Source organism: Python bivittatus, unplaced genomic scaffold (genome assembly GCF_059951505.1).
Source record: "Python bivittatus isolate LINGU-HERP-01145 unplaced genomic scaffold, Pbiv_v1 ctg000850_np1212, whole genome shotgun sequence".
In the NCBI taxonomy this organism is placed as follows: Eukaryota; Metazoa; Chordata; class Lepidosauria; order Squamata; family Pythonidae; genus Python; species Python bivittatus.
This window is the reverse complement of record NW_028277112.1, coordinates 48153951-48180363: the sequence shown is the minus strand read 5'-3', so window position 1 is coordinate 48180363 and position 26413 is coordinate 48153951. Positions and strand designations below refer to the sequence as shown.

At 37.5% G+C, this 26413-nt stretch overlaps 1 protein-coding gene across 5 annotated transcripts in view; it reads left to right on the top strand.

The window, feature by feature from the left end:
- Positions 1–5749: 5749 nt before the first annotated feature.
- PSIP1 (PC4 and SRSF1 interacting protein 1) overlaps positions 5750–26413 on the top strand; it is a 43577-nt gene continuing 22913 nt past the window's right edge. For 2 of the 5 annotated variants that reach the window (XM_088129896.1, XM_088129895.1), the window contains exons 1-5: positions 5927–6073; positions 6443–6597; positions 10414–10490; positions 15669–15807; positions 19686–19805. In XM_088129896.1, the coding sequence (XP_087986022.1) occupies positions 6526–6597; positions 10414–10490; positions 15669–15807; positions 19686–19805 (408 nt within the window). In that variant the 5' untranslated portion in view covers positions 5927–6073; positions 6443–6525. Of the gene's footprint in view, positions 5865–5926; positions 6074–6100; positions 6131–6442; positions 6598–10413; positions 10491–15668; positions 15808–19685; positions 19806–26413 lie in introns of those variants that run through there. The other 3 variants (XM_007427479.3, XM_007427480.3, XM_088129897.1) reach the window with 3 other exon arrangements.

The following is a 26413-nucleotide window of genomic DNA, read 5'->3' as shown; positions in this document are numbered from 1 at the left end:
AAATGGCCGTACCTCGAGGCGAAGTTCGCACATCGAGGTAAAATTTTGGGGCTGGAGCTGGTCGTATCTCAAAAATTTCGTAAGTAGGGGCGTTTGTAAGTAGAGGTACCACTGTAATTGGGAAGAGGTGGTCCCTCAAATAACCTGGTCCCATACCATGTAGGTCTGTAAAGGTCAAAACCAGCACCTTGAGTTGCATCCGGAAGCAGACTGGTAGCCAATACAGCTTGTGCAGCAGAATTGTAACATATGCCATCCAAGGGGCACACAACTATTTGCACAGCTGCACTCTGCACCAGCTTTAGTTTCTGGATGCTCTTCAAGGGCAGCTTCATGTAGAGTGTATTACAGTAATACTACCCTGGAGGTGATCAGGGGATGAGTAACTGAGTAGAGCCTCATGGTCCAGGAAAGGGCACAACTGGTTCACAACACAAAGCTGTACAAAGGCCCTCCTAGCCATGACTGCCACCTGCTGCTCGTTGTGAGTCTAGAAGAACCCCCAGACTGAGGACTGCTATAGTTTGCTTTGTCACCTAGGGGCATTCAGTTGGTGAATCTCTTAAACTTGGTTAATGCTAAACTTGGATTAGCACGCAAACATGGTCTCAATGTGCCTGCCCATTTTATCTTGACAAAAATGTAAGAGTATGTCTGGTTTAAAAAATGGCCATGTTCAAATATAGTATTAAGCCTTGGTTTGTTTCACCATGGTTTGTAGAATAAAAATCTGAGATCACAAAATATATTAAACCATAAACAGACAAACAATACTTTGGCTCAGCATATTGTAGGAACTTTGTCATAGCAATTGACTCATGATTATTCATGAACTTCATACCTAAATACCTGAAAAAAAAGTCATCCTTAACACACTAAACTAAAACTGAGCTATGCCAACATTTCCCACAATTTGCAAGGCCTATCTATTTCTAAACAGTTGTAGAATGGCTGGATTGCCCATGCTTCTGCTAGCGGTGTTAAGAGCCAGGAGGCCTTCACATGTTAGGGAGGGGTCCTATAAATGTGCCATCAAATGTTGCTTTTCCTGAGAAGCATTTGGTACCTTTTTAGAACCAAACTTCCTCTCTAAATAGGTAGAGTTGATTAACCTTAGAATAGAATATTTGGACAAATACTCTGAAGAGAGAAATCACTGTGGAATTATGGAGGACAGAAGATATTCTTCATACATACATATCAAGTTAATGCATATGTACGTACATTAACTGCCAAAAATTTTGTGGTAACAATTTTGTTGTGAGGTTCTCTTGTGTTTCCTAGAATGGTTGTAATACTTACCTTCATAAATTTACAGAGAAGTCCTTGACTCAGAGCAGCTATTTTATGTGCCTGGAAAATACTTCAATTAACTGTTCAAGACAATTCTATCTGTAGAAGAAAATAATTTTGTCCAACCTGAAGAACTTCACATTTTGTGGAATTACTTAGCAGTTTGAATTAAGAAAGCATAAGATGAAGCTCTAATTTGGTTGAAATGAAATACCCCTGAGAGGCAATTGGTCTCTTTGGGAGATCTGATGCAACTATGCTGTTTGTCAAATGAATGTTTGTCTCAGCTATGCCTTACTGTTAGTTTTTAAGCAAACATAGTAGCCACTACAGTATAGGTTTTCAGTGCATTCTTGTACAAAGAGGGAATCCATTGCTGCTGAAACATTTTATTGTTTGAGAAGCAAGATGAGTAACAATAGCTATACTGTCATTTAATTCAGCCTATAATTTTCCATCAAAAGTTTACACAATGAAATAAAGCTTTAGGAAATAATATTCCCAAAGTTTATTCATTATAATGGATTTATTAAATTTGAATTTGAAGCAGGGATTAACACCAGACAAACAATCAAGCAGAAAACAATACCCTAATCAAGGAACTACCAAGGAGAAAACCACATTCCCACCAACACTGACAGGGCAAGCTACTGTATATAAACAGAGCAAACCCCACACTCACTAGCACTGATGATGTTACCTAGTTGGGTAATTAAACATCTGCAATCAAACAACCAAGCTCAGAAAGCACCAAGGGCTCCATAGTTCAACCCTGAGCTTCATATATTGTCTTCTATTAGATTCCAATTTTATTAGTAATAATTTAAAACACATTATTTTGTTTCTTGCTCTGTAAAACAACTCAGTTACTTGGATTATATTAATTAACTGTACAGTATATTCTTCTACGCTTTTCTTATTTTAAAGATGGTGCTATTGGAAACTGATGGAGAAAGCATTCAAGGTTGAGGATAGAAAAACAGTGAAAGAAAAATGGAAGGAAAACCATCAGGTTGTTTTTTTTTTAATTGTCATAGTTGGTATATAATCCTGACCCTTGTTAGCATGTTTTACAATACAGTCTAATCCTGGGAGCTCTTTCCCTTACAGCACAAACACTTATCATTTTTAAAGGAATAGCATCGACAGGTGTTTTTTTTTCCCCTCCAAAGCGATTTAGCTCAAATCAAAAAGTTTTCCCTTCAGGGTAAAAACATTAGCAAAACTGTAAAACAACAAAGTGGATACTATTATACCTGTTCTCTTCTTAATCTGCATTTGAATTTGCCTAGGAGAAAGATAGTTTGCTTTTATTATTCAAAGCTAAGCACACAGAGACTACTAAGCTGTTACCTTTTTTTCCCTAACAGGAGTCAGAATAGCAGAGCACTGAAGCCAGCAAATAATTTGAGCAGATCTATTCCCTTTATATTGCTAAAATCATTCCTGAAAAACATAAATTCAAAATTGTTCTAAGTGTACTGCTTTTTGTGTATCTGATTTGGAAATCTAGACACCCAGGTAGCTGACAATACTACTTTTGATTTTTGAAATGTATTTCTTATATTTGTATCCCATAATTTATGGATGGATGGATTACTGTAATGCGCTCTGTAAGGGGCTCCCTTTGAAGAGCACCCAGCAGCTTTGACTAGTGCAAAATGCAGCAGCGTGGGCAGTTATGTGCGCACCTAGATCAGCGCACAGTACACCTCTGCTCTACAAGCTACACTGGCTACCAGTTTGCCCCCAGGTTGAATTCAAGGTGCTGGTATTGACCTATAAAGCCCTACATGGCATGGGGCCAGGGTATTTGAGGGGCCACCTCACCCCAATCCCATCTACCAGTCCCATCAGATCTGGCAGAAAGGGCATCTTGGGGTCCAGTCTATGAAGGAATGTCAGCTGATGGGACTCAGGAAGAGAGCCTTTTCTGCTGTGGCACCCACCCTTTGGAACATCATCCCCCTGAGGCGAGATTGGCCCCAACCTTGTTGGCCTTCCAGAACAGCCTGAAAATGTGGCTTTGTCATCTGGCCCGGGGATCTGGTGATGGTGGAGAGCCTGCTAAGTGGCTGTACTTTTAGGAAAATGAATGGTGCTGTCCCACTGATTGTTTTTATGTTTTTAATAGTTTTATAGTTTTTAATGTTTTTAATATTTGCAGTTATTTTTTGGTTGATTTTGTATTGTTTTCTGGATTTTTAAGTTTGTAAACCATCCAGTCACAGTAGCAAGATGGGTAGCTATATTAATTTAATAAATAAATCAATTCATTAAGAGAGCCAGTTAGGTATAGTGGTTAAAGGCACTGGACAAGAAACCATGGGACTAAGCTGTAGTCCTGCCTTAGGCAGGAAGCCAGCTGGGTGACTCTGGGCCAGTTACTCTCTCTCAGCCCTAGGAAGACAGGCAATGGCAAGCACTTCTGAAAATCTTGCCAAGAAAACTGCAGGGATTCATCCAGGCAATTATAAGGAGTCAAGACTGACTGAAAGGCACATCCAATTTCATGGTGTGTTGTGTGAACCGAGTCAGTGTCATAAAGCTATTCATGAGGAAAGAGCAGCATTTCATGTTATTATTACAAGATGTGGGCACTAGATTTATTGCATTTAGTATTCACCATTCCCTTTTGAAGCTCTTAGCAGTGTTTTAAGTCATTAGAAGCCTATGACCAATTCAACTGAAGGGAAAAATTGTTCCAAAGCACCTATTTTTTAATTGAATATGGATTTGACTTTATGGCAGACATATGCTATCTTAGATTAAATCAAGATCCAGCTAATCCATAATTCTGTTCCCCTAGCAATCAAGCAAATGTTTCTGAAAAATCAGAAATAGGGTTGGGCCATTTTCTTTCATCCCACAGGCCATTATCTCCTCCCTCCCACCCACCCCCCTCTGCCCATGGACACCCATGCTGTTATCTGAGGCACAGTGTTGCTTTATATAAGCTGTTTGCCCCAAAGGTAATGAACTGTGGATACCAAATTAATCCAATTATTAATTCAGTAAACACACAAAACTAACACACTGGCTGCATTTTACAACAGACTGAGCCACAAATTAACCACATTTTAGCCAGAGTATTATGCAAACCCAGCAGCAGAGATTTAATTACAGTTATTTTGCTACTGTAAAGAGCTAGAGTAATGCCATGATTAAGGTACCGGACTGGTTCAAGCCCACCACAGCTTTGGAAGCCCACCGTGACTCTGTCCCTGTCACTCTCGGCCTGCTCTACCTCACACGTTGTTTTGTAGAGCAAAAATGGGGCCAGGATGGTTATATACATGCGTCAAGCTCCTGGAGCAAAGATGAAACATAAATTAGCCAATACATATAAAATAATAAACACTGAAAAGTCTACATTCTATGATGCTTTCTATGCAAAAATGGAGAAAGGTCTCTGCTGCATTTTGGCACAGAATATTGTAGGATCTGAACTCACAATTCCATAGTCAGTTCGAAAAAAGTGCAGTGAGTAAATATCTTTAGTCACACCAGTTAACTAGTAACTGTATTGGCTAAAATAAACATGTAACAGAGTCACATTCGTGAGATGGGTGGCTATATAAATTTGATAAACAAGCAAGCAAGATAGAATATGTTTGGCTCAGTGTTACGCAAACCCAGCCACTGTGGGTCAGTGTGTTGTACTATGAAACTGAATTAAATATAAATTTAATTATAAATTGGAAAGCATATTGTATGAACAGTCATTTGTTGTATTAATAGCTACCTAGCTACTGTATTAAAAGCTACATAGAAGAAACTTCTCAAATTGTTGCATGCCAAGCATCAGTCAAAACTCCACTTGGTAACATTCAACTATTAAAGGAAATCTGAATTTGGTTTCCTCGTACAGTACTTTAATCAGACCATTATGATGTACAGGGCAATTTAAAGCCCATATTATTTATGTATTTGCTTTTGGGTCTAAATCAGTAAGTCCAAAACCAAAATTATAAAGAAACCTGCCTTATTTAAACTGACAGCATTCCTCCGAGATCAAGGGTTGTTACATTTCACTGCCTTGTTTTTATTGGAGACCTCGGGAGAAAATGGTAAAATTGTGAAAAATGGAGCAGGGGTCCTAGTGGAACCTACTCAAACTGGACTTTGCAAACCTTCATCTGGAGCATGCTATCAAAGACAGTGTGATTTATTCGGGAAGAAGCATTCCCAGGATCCGGCTGAATGCAAACATTTTATGTTCTGTCCACAGAGCCTTATGTGCAACCCAATAAACATGACATGGGGTTTTTTTCCAACAGGGTCAAGTACTCCACACCAACAAAACCTGGCTTGATGAGGGCATACGGAAACCCACGACTGACCCTTTGGCAATATCATTAGGCCCATTCAAAGTTGAAGTACTCCTCCCCCCGCCCCTGTGCTAATACGAACTCCCTCTTGTTTGCCTTACGGCCTGCAAGAGCGCTGCAACAGGAGAAGGCGGAGCGAACCATTGTGCTTGAAGGAGGAGGATTCTTATCAATGAGGCTCTTGGGCCGGCGCGGCCAGATCTCTTTCTCGACTTCTCCAGAGCGCTCGACCCCTGCCCAGTAAGGCCACGAAGAGGGCGAGAGAACTGTACTCGCTGCCTCTCCCTCCTCGCTTTCCCTGGCTTCCCCCTTTTCTAGGAATCATTTGGTGCGCGCCGAGTCGGAGCGAGCCCTAGGCGGCTGGCGCGAGGAGTGGCGGGTGCGCGCCCTCGAGCTCGCAGCGGCCGCGGTTTGGCTATTGCGGGGGGAGGGGGAAGATAGAGCAACGGGTAGGTAGCTGCGGCGGGGTAGGATGGGGGTTGTTGGGCTTGGCGCGCGTGCGTCAGGTAAGCGGGGTTCGGGGTGGTCGAGCTCCGGCGGCGGCAGGGAGAAGGAGGGTGGCTGCCCTTTCTTTCTGGTGATGGGGGACTTTCTTCCCGCCAAAACGGGAAAGATGAAGGCTTGGCGGGCGGGAGCCGCGCTGGCCCTGGCGCCGCCGGGAGAAGGGCGGGTTGGGCGGCTTATGCGGCGCCCCCGGTCCTCCCCGCCCCGCCGTAGTCGGGGGGAAACGGGTGAAGGGAAACTGGGCTGCAGCTGTGTGCTCCCCTCAGCCGCTTCCATACCGCCTTTCCTTCTCCCTCGCTCCGCCCGCGAAACAGCGGCTCTTGAGGACGGCGCTTGCCCGCAGCCCGCTCGGTTCTCCGCAGCCTGACTCGCCTCCCCCGCCGCAGCGAGGAGCAGCATGAGCCGCGATTTCAAACCGGGAGACCTCATCTTCGCCAAGATGAAAGGCTATCCCCATTGGCCAGCCCGGGTAAGGTCCTCGGCTCCGTCCCTTCCCTTCCTTTCGCTGCCTCCGTTTCACCGCCACGGAAAGGGCTCCCGCATTTTCCCGTCCCTGGAAGACCGGCACCTTCTGAGCATCGCCGACCGCTCTCCCCCACGCCCCGAGGGGCCCGGGAGGGCCTTGGATCTACCTTTGAACTTAATTCATCCCCTTGGCCTTAGCAGCCCAAGCGGAGGGGGGCGTGTTTGTTTGGCGGAAGTGACTTCTGAGCCACATTGCAGATACTCACATGCTGGTTTTACCCTTCGTGTTTTGATGGGGTCTGCTCTACTCCCTCGGATACATAGAGATGATTCAGTACCCTAAAAGTGGCGGGCTAGTTTCTGACTTGGTACCCCCAGCAGGATGAGTTTATTGTTCAGAGGGATGTGCAAACCAAGGCATTCGGTATACTGAGTCAGTCAACCGTAGCGTGCTGCATGAATACAATTTTAGCAAGTGACATAGTGCTTACTTTGTCCAAATCGGATGGATTGCAAATTGTGAACCTACTTATAGATGTCTTTTAAACAATTAATGATAGTTCATTTTAAAGAGTTCATTTTAAAGAACTCTTTAAATGTATATAATTTTATCACTAACAATTAACTTTAAAACGTCAGACAATTACTAATGCTACTGAATTCAGGGCAGGAATTGCATAGATGCCAAAAAGTGTTTAGTAAAGTTATACATTCTCTGTTATAATTTAGACAACCATAGGTCCAACACTTCAGAGTGTACAAAACAAGGTCATAACCAAGTCTTCATAATTTTACAGCTGTCTCTGTTATATCACCTTGTGCTTTTTTTTCTTCAGATTAGCCTGTCTTGGAAAGCAAATAGTCTTGTAGTATTCCAGTGGAATAAAATCTGTCCTTTGGGAATAGAGCAGTGTAGTTTCTGGATCTCCCCTCTTTTCACCTAACTACTGTACATAGTATGTTCATTCCTCCTGACTACATTATTTATTTTATTTATTTTATTTTATATATCAAATTTGTCACCGCCCATCTTGTTAAAACAACTCTGGATGGTTTACAAAATTATTCAAACTATTGATTAACAACATGGAGAAGTAGCAGCAGCAGTTGGTTAAAAAATGAAGTGTAAAACATATTAGTTTCTCTTTTTTCATTTTTAAGACCAAACTATACTTTCTAAACAGTTTTCATCCAGCAAATGTAAATGATAACAACTGGAATATAACCTGTTTGTTACATATGGTAATGGTCTGTTACATTAATGAGTATATATATAGAGAGAGGTGTGTGTGTGGATTGTTTTCCTTTTTGATATGAATCTCTGAATTCCAGAAGGTTGCTTATGAGGGATGTGCTGCACTTTTTATCAGAAACCAAAAAGCTATTTGGAGACAGCATTCCTCCATTCACCAAACCTGTTAACATTAAAGAAGCTATGTTGTCCAGGGATTGCACAGTTGGGTGATTCCAGGAATAATATGCATTTGGCTTAAGGCACTGACAGTGCACCAATGCCTGCTCCAAAATATCTTGTGGGCCCTTCCTTAACTCAAAATATATCTTTCTGTGATGGGCAGCTATCATGCAATTCTATGACAAGATGCAGCTTCTTTAAAAAGACACTGGCAGTTATAGCATGCATGCCTACACCCACTTCAGAGCATCTTTTGGGCTTCTGATGCAAAGTGTGTCATATCCCTAGCAATTACATACTTTTGTTAAAATAGCCACCAAAAATGTAGCACTTAAAGGTTCACATCTGTATTGTGTCATGAGCATTCAGAAGTTCATATCAAATACGTGGTTTATCTGTTGTTGATTAATGTGGTATATATCTAGATAGAAGAAAATTTTAAATGGAGAGTTAAATGGCTCTAAGGTGGAAAAACTAATAGTATCAAATTCAGTGAGAAGCTTGAAAGTATGGAAAAAAGCATAGTGATCCTCAGTTTGCTACATTAATTCACAATATAGTGAGAAGCTGTTCTTTTTCATATTCAAATAAATAGAATAACAATTCTGGGTAAAATCTAATTGAACAGTTATATATTGGAGATTCCCTTTAAAGTTTCTCTGTTGATATATAGGCAACCACACCATAGAGTCTTCTATTATCTTGATGCCGAATGGTCCCTTACAGTAGTACACTAATGAAAACAAAAGTCAAAGTAAATAGTATCTCTCCAATCCTGGTTGATCCTGAAAAAGCTAAGCAGGATTGGATTTGGTTACCATTGGATGGAAGACCACCAGGAAATACCAGCTGTAAACTAGACTGTGAAGACAAAATTTTAAAAATCCAAGAAGGTGGCAATAGCAAGCCAGTTATGCATTGTTGCCAAGAAAATAACACATAAATTCTCAGACACCAGGAGTTGAGCTTGACTTGAGGGAGATTTATTTAAAATAAATCAGCCTCCATCTAGTGTCACTTGCTGGTAGACTTCTTCTAAAGGACAGAAAGCCTGGGTACCCAGATTGCACTAAGCCCAAATCAAGCAAACAGTATGAACCAACTAGTGAATGTTTTTTTCATGTGCCTTGGTCTAGACAACCCAATTCAGAATTTGAAAATAATTATTCCATAAATATTAGCAGGGACCCAAATAGGATGCTGTTGCATGCAAGTAAATTTCTCTATGGCATTTGGTTGACCAGTATTGCAATTAAATGTTAGCTGATCTAATACAAAAGGATTCTACTAATGTTCACTGCAAGCTTATGCCTTTAGGAAAAAATTGCTGCTTAAGATAAAAAGTGTTATCAATCTATGTTTTTTTGACCACCAAATACAAAATATATTTGTTTGATGGAACTGTTATCTTCTGTTTTTAATCACATTTAACTCTACTGAATGCTGTAACCAACTGTGACTTCTAATATGTGTTTGTTAAGTATACAGGGCTGATTGAAGGAGTGGCAGTTGCTTCTAGGAGCAGATTTGGAGCACCATTAAAAGGGGGAAATGATCCTTTATTTGAGTTTATATATTTCCTGTAGCTATTGCAGCTTGGATTTTTCCACATTAGCTGCTAAAATATCCTGGCCTACATCTGAAAGTGAATTTGTGCAAACATCTATTTATACAATAATTCAGAGAGACAAGTGTAATATTGTTGAAAAAAATCAACTGAAAAAAATTAATGTCTGCCAGTTCTTCACTGTTGCTTGTGGGAGTCAAATCCTGTGTATCTGCATAGGCGTATATGTATACACACACAAAATTATCAGTACTTTTAAATCTATAATCAGATAGTAATGTATGACATCACCTTTTTAAAATCAAGGATAAATCAATCAATCCTTATAACTTGCAATTCATACAAACAACTTTTCTTTAAATAGACATATATTAAACCTTATTTTTATTATAGTTGGATTGGTGCATATCTTGAAAATATACAAATTAAATTTTAGTGATATACATCCTGTGCACACGGATATAGGCAGAATTCTCACAATACTTTTAAAGACAGAATGAGTGTACAAATCTATATTGACCATGTTCAGATGCTGTTGCTGCTACTTATGCTTTTGCCATGAATATACCTTAGGCTGTTCTCTGCTAAATGGTACTGTTGTGAACCATTCATTCATTGTCTTAAGCATGCCTCTATTCAAAGGAGCTATCTTCTTAAAGGAATCACTTCTTTCAGTCTTGCATGGAAGCAAGGTATGGTTGTTTTCATGAATAGCAGAAAACTGTTATGGTCATACTTGTGCATTATTCTTCTCCCTTTTTTAATTCTTTAAATTGTTTTCTATAAAAGTTTGATTTAGATTGATCTTTTTGTTTAGTTTTTGTTGTCTGTTGCTGTAGGTTGATGAAGTTCCTGATGGAGCAGTCAAACCACCTACAAATAAAATGCCTATATTCTTTTTTGGCACTCATGAAACGTAAGTCTTTTGAGGGCAAAGTTATATTAGTTTCAGTTAGACAATGGGGGGAAATAATTGTTAATATTTTATTATTTTATTAATAATGCATGAAAAGATTAAGAAAGGTATATGTATATTTTGCCACCAAGCCTTTCCTTCTCAAAATGGTTTCTAAAAACTGAAATAAGATAAATAGACACTCACACACTCTGAATTACAGTGTCAGACCATTACAATTGCTGTAGTCAATGACGTATAGATAGTACAGCTTTAAAATGCAAGAATGTATTTCTTCTGTTAAATTTTATTTAATGAGGATTTGGTCATTCTTTGTTTATAGGCTTGCTTGCTCTTGTTTTTTATTTAGAGGTTTGTTTGATTTATTCCTGTTTTCTACTGTTTTTTATTTAGAGGTTTGTTTGATTTATTCCTGTTTTCTACTGTGCCTCAAAGTGCTTGGAATTAGACAGACATTAATTTAGCAGTAGCATCCATTTATGTCTGTTAAAAGTACTAAACCTAAATATTGTATGTATAATACAATACATTATTGTACAGCACATTGCCTGCATTCTAGTAAAACAAATAAAAGGTTAACTGGCTACTTCTTTATAAGGTAGGCACAAATATAAGACCAAATAGAGAAGAGTTAAGATAAATAAGAGTTAACCTATATGCAAAAAAAGGAAGAAAAACTCTAGTAGCATTTATGGGAATCATTCTAAATTAAGTACACAGGATATGTTTTGTTAATGTACTTCCAAGCAGAACAAGTCATATTCTATAGAATTTATTCACTCAATGTTACTGTTAAATAAAGTTTGAATAGAGCATAATTGACTGGTTTTCTGAATAAATGAGAGATATAATATACTAGTTCCCTGTCCTACTACACTACAAGGAAGAAAAAACTGTTAAGAGAGGAGATAATATCAGTATAAGAACTCTTTTAACTTTTTTATTTTGGAATAGTGAGATTTTAAAAGTATATTTATTCTCAAAATAAATTTAGAAGGAACTGTGCCACTTCTCAATGAATAAATCTGCTTTTACCATAGTATACAGTGAGTTTTTCTCCAAATCACAAGTGTCAGCTAAACTTAGTGGAGCTGGGAACTCTGGGTTTTCATCTGAAAAAAGTCTTAGACATACATCCCAGTTTGTTATCCTATATAATATTACACTTGTGTGAGATATTCCCACAAATAAAGTGTGTGTCAATTTAAATCACTCCATGATCATGGGGCTTGGATCTTGTAGTTCCCCTGAAGGTGTTAGTGTGTGACTTGTCAGTCTTCTTGGACTCCCTGCTGCTTCTTAAACAGCAGGTGGAGACCATGGCCAAGGGCCTTTCCCGGGCTTTCGTTGGGATGCCAGTTACAACTCTACCTGGACCAGGTTGCCCTAGCAACGGTAACATGCCTTCTTCATCACCTGACATCCCATTAGATAGCTTTTGTAGATGACATGGAAATTACAACTGGTACAGAATGCAGCAGCAAGTTGTGGATCAGTCTTCTCCTGAAGATGATTGAAGAGTAACAACTCTCCTGAAGTTCCTGCACTAGCTACTAATAGGCTTCCAGGCCCAATTCAAAATGCTGGTAGTGACCCAAAATGCCATATATAGCATAGCATTGAGTTATAACAGGCAGCACCTTGCCACACCTGGTGAGAACATCTTGGGACTCCCCTTCTTTCAGAAGTTAGGGGGCTATGAATGACGCAACAGGCCTTCACTAAATAGCTTCCACACTTTGAAATTCTTTTCTCCCACAAGTTTGTAAGGCTCCCTCATGTCATTTAGAAGATCACCGAAAATACTTTTATTTCACTGAGGATTCAGCTCTTGTTGTTATTGGTATCCATGGGGGGAAGGGTTGATCTATTGTTTTATATTTTAATGTATTGTGACTTGCCCAGAATTTTCAAAATTGTAAAAATAAATACCATAAATGTCAGGATGGAAAATGGCAACATGAGGGCTACTGACTGCCTCAGCAGATGATGAGGGAAAAAATGAGGTTTTAGCTGCAGTCTTTGTCTTCTAAGACATAATTTGGATGCTGCAACAATGCTGAAACCTACAGAATCGAAGATAATTGTAGTCACTGAGGCTAATAAAGCTAATGAGACTACACAGTATTATAAAATAATCAAGAAAACTACCTTGAGTAGGTGGCCAGTCCAACTTTGGATTTTGTGATTAGCATTGCGAGAGCAAAAGGGGTCAACAAAAAGACAAATGAAAATGAGAAAGAAATGGATACGAATCATCAGGGCTTGGTAAAGAAAAGAGGGAAGATGTGGGTGACTCATAATATCTTAATCCATTTTATAAATTCCAGAGAAAATCCAAAGTAAAGGTTAATGATATGTTTTCTCCTACCTTTCCACTATTTAGAGGAACTAGGCAAGGATGTCCATTTTCATCCTTTTTAACATTTATGTGGAACCCTTGGCTTGTGCTATTAGACAACAACACAGGGAGATCTACAGTGTAGAACACAACTCAGTTGAATACAATTTGGTTTTATTTGCAGATTATATTTTTTTGTTATTTCGTTTATTTCTAAACCTCACACTACTATTCCAGTGTTGATGCAAAGGATAGATGCCTTTAGTGAAATAGCAGGATACTCTATTACTGGTCCAAATCGGAATTTATGCCAATAGGTGAAAATTTGGTTACCCATTCATTTAAAGAATATCAATTCTGTATTTGTACTGAATCCATTAAATATTTAGGTATATGCATACCAAAGGATATAACTCAGCAACATGTAATATAAATAAAATATTTTATTTTTTATTTATATATCAAATTTGTCACCACTCATCTCGTTAAAAACAACTCTGGGTAGTTTACAAAGCAGTTAAAATCAATAAAAATGCAGTATAAAAAGATCCTGAATAAATAGAAAATAAATAAAATCCAAGAATAGAAGTTAAATTGGCAGTAACTCGGGGAGCATCATCAAGGTACCAGCCACCCCCAGGATTGGGTAAAATTCTTGTTGCCCCATGCAAGCTGGCAGAGACAGGTCTTTAATCCTTTCCAGAAATATATAGAGAGGTTTCTTCAGATATTGATAGATGGGAGTCATTAAAACTCACCCTCTGGGGAAAGGTGAATGCTCTCAAAATGAACATTATTCCCAGATTAATTTATATTCTGAGAGGAATTCCAGTTTTTATATCTGGAAAATATTTTCAGAAAATAAATTCTTCTAGAAAATTTCTATGGGGTTCTTCAGTTCCAAGAATATCTTTACAGAAAACCCAGTTTTCAATTAATGAGGGAAGATTCTGTCTTCCAAAACTGGAGTTATCATCATGCTTAACTATTGTCAAATACTAAATACTGGAAGCCAACAATTAGTGTTAATTTTCTGATTTGGGCAATTTAGGAATATACATATATGACACCTTTGATTGGATGGACAGTATTAGGATCTAAATATACTAAAACTCTAATATCTCTGGAAACAATTTCATCAGAAAGCTATGGAATGTAATGTCTAATAAAAAAAGATTTGACCCTTTTTCCCATGCCAAATTGACTTTATGGGGAAACCCAACTTTAAAAATTGGGAAAAAGATGGTGATACAGAAAAATTGGATGGAAGCAGGGATATTGACCTTGGACCAACTGATAGATGATGAAAATGAATTTTTAGCATACTCTGTCTTAAGAGATAAATATCATCTATCAGATGTAACCCAATGCCAATATTTACAGCTACAACTTTTGTTAATGTTTGGATCAGCAGCATTTTCAGTTTCTGAGACACCTGAGATATTAGAACAGCTTGTTAAATCCTTTACAATTAAAGAACTTACTATTAGTTTTTATAGATATTTGTTATCAATATGTTGATATGCAGTTGTTAAGGGTTGAATGGAATAAGAAATTAGGGGTTTCTATATTGCCAAGACAATGGGAAAGTGTCTTAACTTCTATAGCAAGAGTGTCAATGGACCTTAAACTATGACTATACAACAAAAAATAATATTTAGAATTTATTGGACTCCACTAGGACTGTATTGTCAAAAACAGTATTTTGTTGGAGATGTAATAAGGCCTCTTTAAAGCATATGTTTCTGCAGTGTCCTATACTTATCAAGTTTTGGGAGGAAGTAGTGGACTATATAAATATGATCGTGTGACAAATGCTAACATTTTCAGAGGATAATATTCTTTTGAACTATATACCTAGTGCATAGAATTTGACATTTCAACAGCATAAATGGATTCTCCATGCCCTTACTATGGCTAAAAGACTGATATTGCAGCATTGGAAAGATAAATGTATGGCCCCATTTATTCAGTGGATTTAAGACCTGATTGCACTTGCCACTTATGAGTGGATTGCCTATAGAGATAGACTTTCTATGGACAAGTATAATGAAATATGGGATTCGTTTATATAAAATACAGTGGGTTAAAAAAAAACAGTCAAAAATCTATTAGAAATATATATGTACTTGAATAATATTTGTATTAGATAAGTATATATAGAATTGAAATAGTTTATTATAATGATATATTAACACTTTTTTTTCTGTTGTATTTTTTTTCACTTTTGTTAAGCCACTTTTATGTATTTTTTTCTTTTTGTAATCAGAAATTTTTTTAAAAAAGAATGCAGATTAGGTAGCTGGGAGGGAGCAATTAGCATGTTGAAATTCATCAGCTATTGAGTTAAACTCATTGTAGGCCTTTATTTAAAATAAAGGCTGGTACTCTGATAATTTTCTGCAAAATACATATTCTCAGTGCCAAAGGATTTTGTAGCATAGCTATTTTGCATTATACAGTTCTTTCTTTTTCGTTATAACTGTTCTCCTAATTTCAACGCTGAATTGATTTTCACTGCAACAATGTTGCTAAGCTAGCAGAATTTTATTGGATTAATTGGTATCAAATATAAACTTTAGCATCTTGTTTGATCCTCTCCAGTTCTGCATTGTGTAGGAGTAATCCTTAGTCACTTCACATGGCTCCTAATGATTTAGTAAGAAGTTATAAGTATACTGTATTTATCAAGAGTACCTGCTGTTGTTCAAAGAGCTGTAAAATCCTAGTATTTAAAAATATTCTTGAAAAGCATTTATAAAAAACTGCCATATTGCAAACAGTTTTTCCTAAGAGTATAGTACAGAATGTATTCATTTTTTTCATTTTCTTTGTAGAGCATTTTTGGGACCAAAAGATATATTCCCCTATGCTGAAAATAAAGACAAATACGGCAAGTTAAATAAAAGGAAGGGCTTTAATGAAGGACTGTGGGAAATTGAGAACAATCCCAAAGTTAAATTTTCCAGTCAGCCGGTAAGTTTCCTTATAATGTGATTTCTACTAATAATTTGTCTCCCAGTATCTTTTCTGAATATCTAGCTTTCTATACTTGTTATAATCAAGATATTGGCTAGATTATAGAAACAGTAAATCTCAAAACACTGTAGTTGAATAGACCTACTTATATAGTATTGTGTTACAATACTTATAAATAGTATTGTGTAATGAACTCAAACTATTGTGTATTTAACTGAAATCATTGCGTATTTAACCCAAATTTTGCTACAGTAGGCTCCATTCTTAACTGTGGGTTGTTGTAACCTGGGCATTCTTAACCCAGGGGCTACCTGTAGTCAGGAGCCAGTTCTCCTGTAAAGTCTATTATTACTGTTTTCCAAGTAACAGCTAGGAAGCAATAGCTAGAAAGGACTTCTAGAACTTATATGCTATTTGCAGTGATTGATATTTCACACAGTCATAGATATCTCGTCCCAGATTTTGGCAGTCTCTGCTTATTCTTGAGAAAATGAATATTCTGCCCTTTGCTGGCTCCTTTTGAATCCAAAGTAGCCTATAGGGCTTGAGTAATCAAGTGGGTAAGCTTGATTCCATGTGTTCTATCATTAAGAGTATAATGTATGTCATACTATTAATATGCCAATAATTTCCTTAGTAGTCGTTAAAAATAATTGAACTGAATAGTATATTTAATTGAACTTATCATCCCGCAAGACTGAAAAATACAGCTTATTTTTTTGATACAACATTTTAAAAAAGCAATCTAATTTTCAGGGTGCAATTCTAAAAATGATTCCTAGGGGTAATTAATTTAATATTAATTGATCTTATTTCAGTGTTACTTTCTGAATGCAGTTATAAGCTATGTATATAGTATTGCCCTCTTAAGTCCTGCTATGCCATCTCATCATGGTGGGATGTTCCTGAGAGGGATGAGTGAAGAGGAGCAAGTATATCTCAAGAATATACTCTCCCAGCTGGATCACCCAAGGCATGAAGATCCTCTCACCTGCCCAGCTAAAGCAGGCAGACACCTATATTGAGCAACAGCGCTATAGGAAGATGCTGGAAGCAAAATCATTTTATTGGCAACATTTAAGGCATCATTTCGCACTGTATAGGAGAAGGCAATGATAAATCACTCGTGTAATTTTACCAGGGAAATTATATGGATAGCCAGTGTAAAATTTCTGACATTATAGTGCCAGATGATGGACCCCTTGGGTCAAATGGCATTCAACATGCTACTAAGAACTGAGGATGTTTTGGAGTACTAATGGTGTTTATGACACAGCTAGATTAAAGCCTTTAGGACATCTAGTTACTGGTATTGCCAGGCAGAAAAAGAAAATCTGAAGAATTACAGTGGGAACATGGAACATAAGAAGCATGAACGTAGGAAAATTCAACACAGCGAACAATGAAATGACTACACATTGATATCTTGGGCACCAGCAAATTGAAATGAGCTAGAATTGGATCTTTCTGAATATCATACTCCTTACTTCTCAGGACATGAAAACAAGGAATGATATTGCTTTCAAAGTAAGAAGAGCTATAGCAAAAACAGTAATGGATACAATGCAGTCAGTGACCGAATAACAGCAACTGAACCTCACAGACAGCCCTTTAATATGACAGTTATGCAAATTTGTTCTCCAACCACTGATGCAGAAAAAGAGGAGGATGAAGTTTATGGTCAGGTTTAATCTGAAATCAATAGAACAGTGCCAAAATTGGAAATAGTATTGAGGAAAACATAGTTCAGCTGTATGGGCTAAGAAAGAAAAGAAACACAACAATTTATCAGTTTTGCCAGTTCAGTGATTTCTTCATTGATAACAATAACTTCAAACAATTAAAAACAATGCCTATATGCATGGGTAGTACACAGAAATTAAATTGATTATATTATTGGTATGAGGTGGAAGAGTTTGCTAATAACAGCAAAGGCATGGCCAGAGGCTAACCATGGAACAAATCATGAACTGCTCATGTGCAGGTTCCAAGTCAAGCTAAACCAGAACCACCCAACCTGTATCCACAATATGACTTTTGAGTATATGCCCATCATTTCCAGTCTGAACATCAGGAATCGCTTTGAAGTTCTGAACCTTACTGACAAGGAATCAGAGTAACTGGAATGAAATCAAATAAGTTGCTAAGGATGAATGTGAAAAGAAATTGAAGAGCAAGAAACAGAAGAAAGCAAACTGGATGATAGAACAGATGGTGAAAATTGCCAAAAAGAGAAGGGAGCCAAAGCCAAGAAAGACAAAGATCTCAGGAAATTTTTTTAAAAGAATTTCAGAGAGTTGTTAGAAGAGACAAGAAGCAATATTACAACAACATCTGTAAACACATTGAAGGTAGATATAGATGTAGAAAAAAGGGTCTGCCAAAAGCTCCTCAAACAACCTTGAATTAGTATACTAAAGGACACAAGTGGACAGATAGTAATTGATTTCAAGAGGAACATACTGAACGTCTGTACAATAAAGATGTCAACATCCAAGATACCTTAGAAGATATTCCATATTTACAAGAACCTCTAGAATTGGAAGATGATTTAGTAGATCAGCACTCCGTTCATAACCATGTAAGTCAGTATATGCTTCATTGATTATAGAATAGGACCAAACATGGTGAAACAGACTGACAGCAAAGCAGTGAAACAAAGCCATATATTTGCACCTTATTTATTTGAGTATACATTAAGGGAAGCTGGATTGGAAGACAATGAACATGGTTTTAAAACTGGAGAAAGAACATTAATAACCTTTGCTATGCTGATGACACTACTTTGATAGCTGAAAATAGAAAGGATCTGCAAGCTTTGATCATAAAAATCAAGGAGCATAGTGAAAAAAATGGGGCTAAGGTTAAATATAAAGAAGATCAAACTAATGACCACAGGCATAATACCAGCCTTAGAATTGACAGTGAAAATACTGAAGTGGTCGATAGCTTCTGCCTTTTAGGATCAGCCATCAACAGTAAAGGAACAAATAGTCAAGAAATATGCTGCAGACTAGTGCTTGGTAGAGTAGCCATAAGTCCTTGGAAACTATGTTCAAATGACACAATTTGTCTGTACCTATAAAGATCAGAATTGTGCAGGCAGTGGTATTTCCTATGAGACTCTGTGGGAGCAAAAGTTGGACTTTGAAGAAGCAGGATGGGGAGAGTGTTGACCTTTTTGAAATTTGGTGTTGGAGAAGACTCTTGGGAATACCACAGACAGGCAAGAAAACAAATCAATGGATCATTGAACAAATCAACCCAGAGTTGTCACTGAAAGCACAAATGATCAGGCTCAAATTATCCTACATCGGACACATTATGCGAAAACCTAGCTCTGTAGAAAATGGACTAAATCTAGGAAAGATGGAAAGAAGAAAACGACTAGCAGCAAGGTGGATAGACTCAGTTACAGTACACCATTGGATGACCTGAAAGACCACGTTAAGGACAGATTGTCATGAAGAAAATCTATGTGGTCACTAAAATTCAAACATAAACACAAAGAACTTTATTATCAAAGACCTGCATAAAACAATACAATTTAAAAAGGGTATAGAAGTATGAAACTATAATATAAAAAGCAAAGGATGATACAGTGTGGGGGAAACAGGCACGCAGGACCCATTATAGGGAATACAGGCCTAAGTAAGAATGGTAGCTAAGAATCGACACTGACTTGATGGCACATTATCAGTGATGTTTTGTATATTTGTTATGATATACATTGCCCTGAAATCGGATATATGGTAGGCAGTATAAAAATGTTTACATGGAAATTCCTTTAACTCACTAGAATGGAAAATATTGTTGCACTTTTTTTTTTGTATTGATTACTCAGTTACTTACATATTGGCATTATTTTTCTTCAGTCTCAGCCACCAGTTAACGCTACAATTGTTAAAGAAACGGCTCAAGAAGGAAGCCTAGATACTACAGAGGAAAATGAACAAAAGATGGGTCCCAAGCGAAGAAAATTAACAGCTCTTAAAGTAAGTGATTATAACAGTTTTAAATAGCTGCTTTCTAGGATAGGTTTATATTGCAAAACTAAGATTGTAAGTCATACTTTGATGAACAATTAGCTTGAAAGTTATATATTAGTAGATTTATGAAAACTTTAATAATAAGTAGAAGCTATTTTTAACCAATTGGATGACATGTAGTGACATATCTTCATACTAATTGTGTTAATGTAATGAAGAGTGGAAACGATACCTTTGTTCATTAAAGCAGAACCCCAAACCAACTAAGTGGCATACATTTAAAATTGCATTATAAATTATTATTTCTCTTAGTATCTCCAATACATTGAAAAGAATAAATCATAGAATTAAAGCACTCAACTGTCCCTCAGATTATATATGATCATTTGTTTTACTGTTTCGGTTAGTCTTTTAAAATGTTTTCTGTAAATGAGGGAAAAAGCTAAATTGAAGGAAAATTCACAAAGCAATTTGGATATAAAAGTATTCCAGATAATTATGGTAATGTTACTTTTCCATAATTTATATAAACTATATTTTATTGATTTAATTAAATGATCTCCCTATTCTGCTTAGAGTATTTTTACACAAGAATACTCATTTAATTAAAAATGTTAAGCCTCTTCTATCCTTCATTTTCACTGATTTGGAGCCCTTGCCAACCAGTTGCGGTCTTCCCTTTCTGTTAACTTATTTTCTGTTGGCAGTTTACTGTATAGCTAATTTCATATATTATACTAAGTCATAATGTGGTTTGTTTGCTTTCAACTTAGTATTTTGTTTTACCCCACATTAAGGTTTGCAAACCATGGTTTATAATTTCCAGTGCTGCTTCTATAGATACAGTGAGCCTACCAAAGTGCTCTTCTACTTCCAGAATTCTTTAATTTTTAAAAAGATTTTGTTTTATTTATCTTGGTAATCTGCAAAGTGAAGCATCTAGCTTGTAACCATATACCATCTTTATTTCTTATTTTCCAGAAAACCTCTGTTTCATGAGGGGGCAGAGGCAATTCTAGGCAGTAATTATGGTGTGCAGCTTCAGACGAGAGTGTTCTTATGCTTAATAGGGCTGGCAGTATTTTAAATTCAGTTTGAAAGAGGTGATTTGTAACAGTCTCATAGCTGCAGCCAACACCTTCCTGCAATAACCGCACAATTCTAAAAAAGAGACATGGTGGCTGTAATGAGTTACAGACAGGTGCTGTTTTATACACTTGCACATTCTGAAGCATCTCATCCAAATTTAATTTGAAGCCTTGCACAGCTGTAGTGCTTTCAGGTTTGCTTTTCCATTGACAGTGTTTTATGATATAGTGCACCCATCATACCAGTAATGTTCTTACATGATCCATGACATTTTCCAGAAAATATATATAGCTAGCAGCGGCATTTCTGAATATGTTAAAAAAAAAAAAATCCAGAGCATATGCCCCAGAGAATCCAATGTTTACCCACTGTTATGCATGCAAATTTAGAATTACTGGAATTTATTTAAATGTCAATAAACTAGGCAGAAAAGGTTGACTCAGTGAATATACAGAGTACTTTTTCTTTATTAGAGCTGCCTTCCTAAGCCCCTCCTTGCATATATGTGGAGAGCCCATCAGAATAAAAAGCTTGCTATCTTCATCACTTCCACATCACTTCATCACTTCCACTGGTGAAACCTGATAACTTGCGGGACTACTCAGGGTTAAGTTCACTTATGTTCAGTAGAACAACCAAGGGATTGCCCCAAATTAGAGGCAAGAAATGCTCAGTTTCATAAGCAAAACGAAACTTGAGTTTAAAAGGAGGGAGGGAGGAGAGAGAGAGGGAGAGAGAGAGAGAAAGAAAGAAAAGTCACTGCAGTCATTAAAACTTTGAAGTTGATTTTGTCCCACTGCTAAATTGGTTACTCTGTTTAGGAATAACCACAAATTCATTGTAGAAAGGGATAATATATTAAAGTACAAGAACACTTTAAAATTAAAACAGCAGCAGGAAAGTTAACGCTGCTTTTGTTAAAGGACTGGAGGTTTCAGCTTATTTCCTTTTTAATTTACTGTTACTCCAAAGAGATAATCAAGTAGAATTAATCACAAAATAATTGATATAAGGAGGCCACAAGTATAGTTAATTCCAGCACTTATATGGCAATGTATGTCATAGACCCATCTATAAAAGTATAAATCAAGAACTAGGTTTGTGCAAATCAAAAATAGTATCAAAGTCTAAAATACACAAGGAGGATTACACAGATACCAAGTCACGGGTTTCCAGCCAGCCAGTAAATAGCATGGATCAGGAACACTGAGCCTGATGGCACCAAGCATTAATACTCCCAGTTCATTGACACCATGACTTTCTTAGCTGCTAGTATCAACTAGAAATGTGGTTTGAACATTCAGGTAGGTGGAGAGTATAAATGTTTCATAACACCTTTTCTAAAGGGAAAATGGGAGAGTGGAGCTATAACTTTCTTAGTTCTTCCCTCTTGTTTTCCTCCTAGAAAAGGTGTAATTTTTCAAAATTGTAGTTACACTTGGCCAGGGAAAGTAAGAAGATGTAGATCAAACTGAATCCCTCACTTCTGCTGCCAAGTCTATTATCTGTTCTAGGTAAGGCTGCCTAAAATTTTCAGGGGAGTTTCCCTAATGTGACAGGTCTTACCTTCAATAGGTTATGCTACCATCTGTTCCAGACTGGGATACAATTTCCTCTGCTGGACTTCTAGAAGAGGTGGAAGAGAAACTCCTTCCAGTCCTTGATTTGCAAATGCATAAAAGAAAACAGGTGCTGGATAAAGGAAAATGCCCAAGCCCTAGTTGTGGTTACCAAGGAGCAAATCAAATAAGCATATAATGAACATTTTTTAAGTCTGATAAAAAGAAAGTTTTTAATTCAAGATGGCTATATACATGTGTAGCCAGATGCTGAAAATACCCACTAAGTAAAAGGTTAAGTGGAGAAGTATGAATGGGTCATCTTATGCCTTAACAGCTTTATAGCCTGCAGTCTGATCTCTCCAGTAAAAGAAGGAATTTATAATAGAGCCTCTGGCAACAAAAAAGAAGACAACAATCATATGGACATCAAAAGGAAATATAGCCTTAAAACGTAATTCTTACTTCCTTTTTTCTGATTTATTAACCATAGTGCAGTCTTTTTCCAAATCTTGAGTGAGGAGGCTGTTTCCCCATTTCCTCCTCTATTAGAATGGAATGCAACTTCTTGCTGCAGTAGGCGGCGTTAGGATTTTAGATTTCACTATGGAAGGAAGCAGCTAATTCCCCATTTTGGTGCTGCCCAACTCTGATTACAGGATTTCATGTGAGCACTGCTGTTCTTTCAGCTTCCTTTATTTTTATTACAGCTGGTGATAACATTGAAAAGCCAGCTTTTTAATAATGAGGAGTGTTCTCCATAGATTGGAGGATCTTTCCAACAGTTTTGGAGCTTTAGACGTTTTGATAGCAGGGATTTTGGAAGCGTTAATAACTGCCTGTTGCTGCAAATCTCTCTCTCCTTTTCCCCTACCCCCCCCACCCCCCATCTACAGAAGCACACTGATAGGTAGACAATCCTACTACCTGAGGTTCATGGATCATTGGTCCATATGGAGCTTTATAATTCGATTCAGCCTGATCCTGGGTGAACTTCCCCTGAGTGCCCCTATCTCTCACTATGCCAGAGATACATCTCTCAGACTGTGGCAGGGAAGCCTTGGTAGGAAGAAGTAGGAATTGTTTTCTCCAGCTGCATAGTGCCATTTAATATTTCTAGCAGAAAGGAATGCTCTCTTTAGTGGGTGTAGCACAGCATCATTTATTCGTTCTGCTTGTCCCCTGACTTCCCCTGCCAGCTGCATAGTAGTCCTTTTTTGGCCAGTTAATTGCAAAAGACCACCAGCCCTGTGACTCTTGCAATATCTGTCTTGTCTTTACAATCTGCCTTGGGTTCCTTTTACATCTTTTCTTTTTTCTTTTCTTTTTTCTTTTCTTTTCTTTTCTTTTCTTTTCTTTCTTTCTTTGTCACATTTATATAGCTGCCCATCTCACACAAAGCAACCCTGGGTGGTGTACAACAATTAAATTTCACCCTAATCTGTTAAGATTCACTTCCAAGGAGCTTAGAATTACAACTGTTAATAAAGAGCAAATATGGCACCCCACAAAAGTCCTGTTTTCAACATCTTGGTCAACAATTCTTTTTTTAAATGCTGAGATTGTACCACTATGAAAAAGGCTTCCAGATGAACTTGCAAAGGGTTTTGTAATGTTTACACATGCTTTAACTCTGTGGGGATGAAAACCTAATGTCCACGATATAATTAACAGGAGGATAAATCAGTCTTTGAATTGCTATTGCTATCTTGTCCTTCCTCCTTTACAACCAAGAGAAGGAGTAGTCCTGAACCATTGCGAAGAGTAACAAACTTGGCTCTGACACAGCTAAACAGTTTCAAAAGGTTAAATTTCCAGTCCCTTTAAAGCATGTTTACTAAACCTTGAAGAACCCCTTCAAGGGGCAGCTGAGGTATACCCTTTGATCTTAGACTATACTATTGTTTTACACTCCCTAGAGTTTTTTTTTTTAATAAAAGGGGCTTTCCTTGGTGAACAACTCCATCAAGTGATTCCTAGGCTTCTGTGTCAGATGCTGTTATGAACAAGAATGGAGAAGACACACCAAAACACCCAGATAAGGACACCCTTCTCAGGTAATCTCACAGAGCTTTTGTGTTAGCTATCAGAGCTGCAACAGTTGTTTCTGTTCTGTCAAGGACTTGATCTTATGGTCTAAGCAGCTCCATAATTCATCCCATTGGAACTAGATTACACAGTTTCAGACAAGGGGTTGTTATATTGGTAGAAGTTGCAGACTTCATAGCTAATCCCAAGCTCACACAATGCCCAGTTCTCAGAGCTGTGCCCTTAGATGTTAGCTAAAAAACAGGGAACAGATTCCAAATATAAATTGGTTCTGTCATCAGGATTGGGAATGTGCACAAAACACGAAATGTGTTTTGCTTTCCTAGAACTGTTATCAAGCAAGAAATCAATAACCAAGTTATTACAAACTAGGGAAACAGTTCTAAAAATAAGAGAGCTCAGCAAGAAAAGACAAAGACATAATTTGAATAAACCAAACCAGCATAGAAGCCTTTTGAAAAGACTTAGTTCATAATGTTTATAAATGAAAACATTCTGAAGTTCACTGAACGAGTGAATAGGGAGAACAGACAGTTTGGTGGGAGATAATTTTATAAATATTCCTACTAAATTGGCTGTGTGTACTTGACTGAACAGGGAAGGGATTAAGAAAAGATGGAAACTTTTTTTTTTTTTAAAGGATGAATTCACAGAACTCTAGTGACCTCTGTTAATTATGGCATGCTTGTTCTCAGGTGGGAAAACAGTCTGGCATATATTTTCAGCCTGTGCAAGCTTCTAGTACCACCTGAAGAAGAAGAGAAAAAAAAATCAAGTTTAGAACAGCAAGTGGCCACACTTCAGCTGATGAGAGAAGGTAAAGATTTATCAGATCAAAAAAACCACTGTTAGGAATTGACAGAGGAATAACTTCATAAGAAAGAAGATCAAAGAAATAAGGCAGAAACAAAAGATGTAGAAGATGAATTGCATCACTGGAATTCAAAAGGAGCTTTCAGGCCTGCATGGAAGAAACAGGCTCTGAGAAAAAGAGTCATTGGAACAGGAGACAGGATGATGAATCCCAGTAGAGCAAAGGGATGCAGTTGCACCCTCCAAGAAGAGAGTGTAGCATTGTGGTTCTTTGACTCATTACTACAAGGAATCAAAATAAATGTGCCAACCAGATCCATCAGCTTATGAAATAATGCTGTTAGCAACAAGCATCAGGGATGTGATGGAACAGCTTCCAAGATTTATCATATCCACTAACAGTTGCCCCTTCCTGTTATACTGTGTGGACAAATGAGACTGCAAAGAACAGCCTCCACTGTTATTACTATGGATTTTGATGATCTAGAAAGTAAGGAGCTCTCCTGTGGATTAGAAACTTGGATGAGAATGTGACTTAAGATCAGAAGAGAAAAAAGAATGTTGTGATGATTGGCTATGCAAATGATGTCAGGAGAAACTTAGTTTCTGAGACCAAGATCTGAGTTAAGTGGATGCTGGACTGCTGGCATGTCAAAGATTGTACCTCACAAGAACAGATAAAATGTGCTTGGCTTGATGCAGTTTAATAGGTACACCTGTTTAATAGGTACAATTGTACAGTGCAGTTTAATAGGTATAATGGAGCCCTGGTGGGATGAAACCTATGATTCTGTATTCCAATGAAAGAATATAGGAGGAACAGAAATAGTCAAAAGGAAGAGCTGCACTCTATAGTTAAAATATGCACTTAGCAATACTTGGAGAACATGTGGGTTAAAACAAGTAACAGAAAAAATAAAAACAATGCTGATGTTGAAATATAGAATCACTTGCCCAACCAGAGAGAAGTGGATGATGCTGTCCAAGAGTAAATTTACAGTTACAGATTTTTCAAATATGCATGAAGTCATAGTAGTGGTGGATATTAATTATCCTGTTATCTGTTGGGAAACAAACTATCAGTCATGATTCTTCCAGAAAATT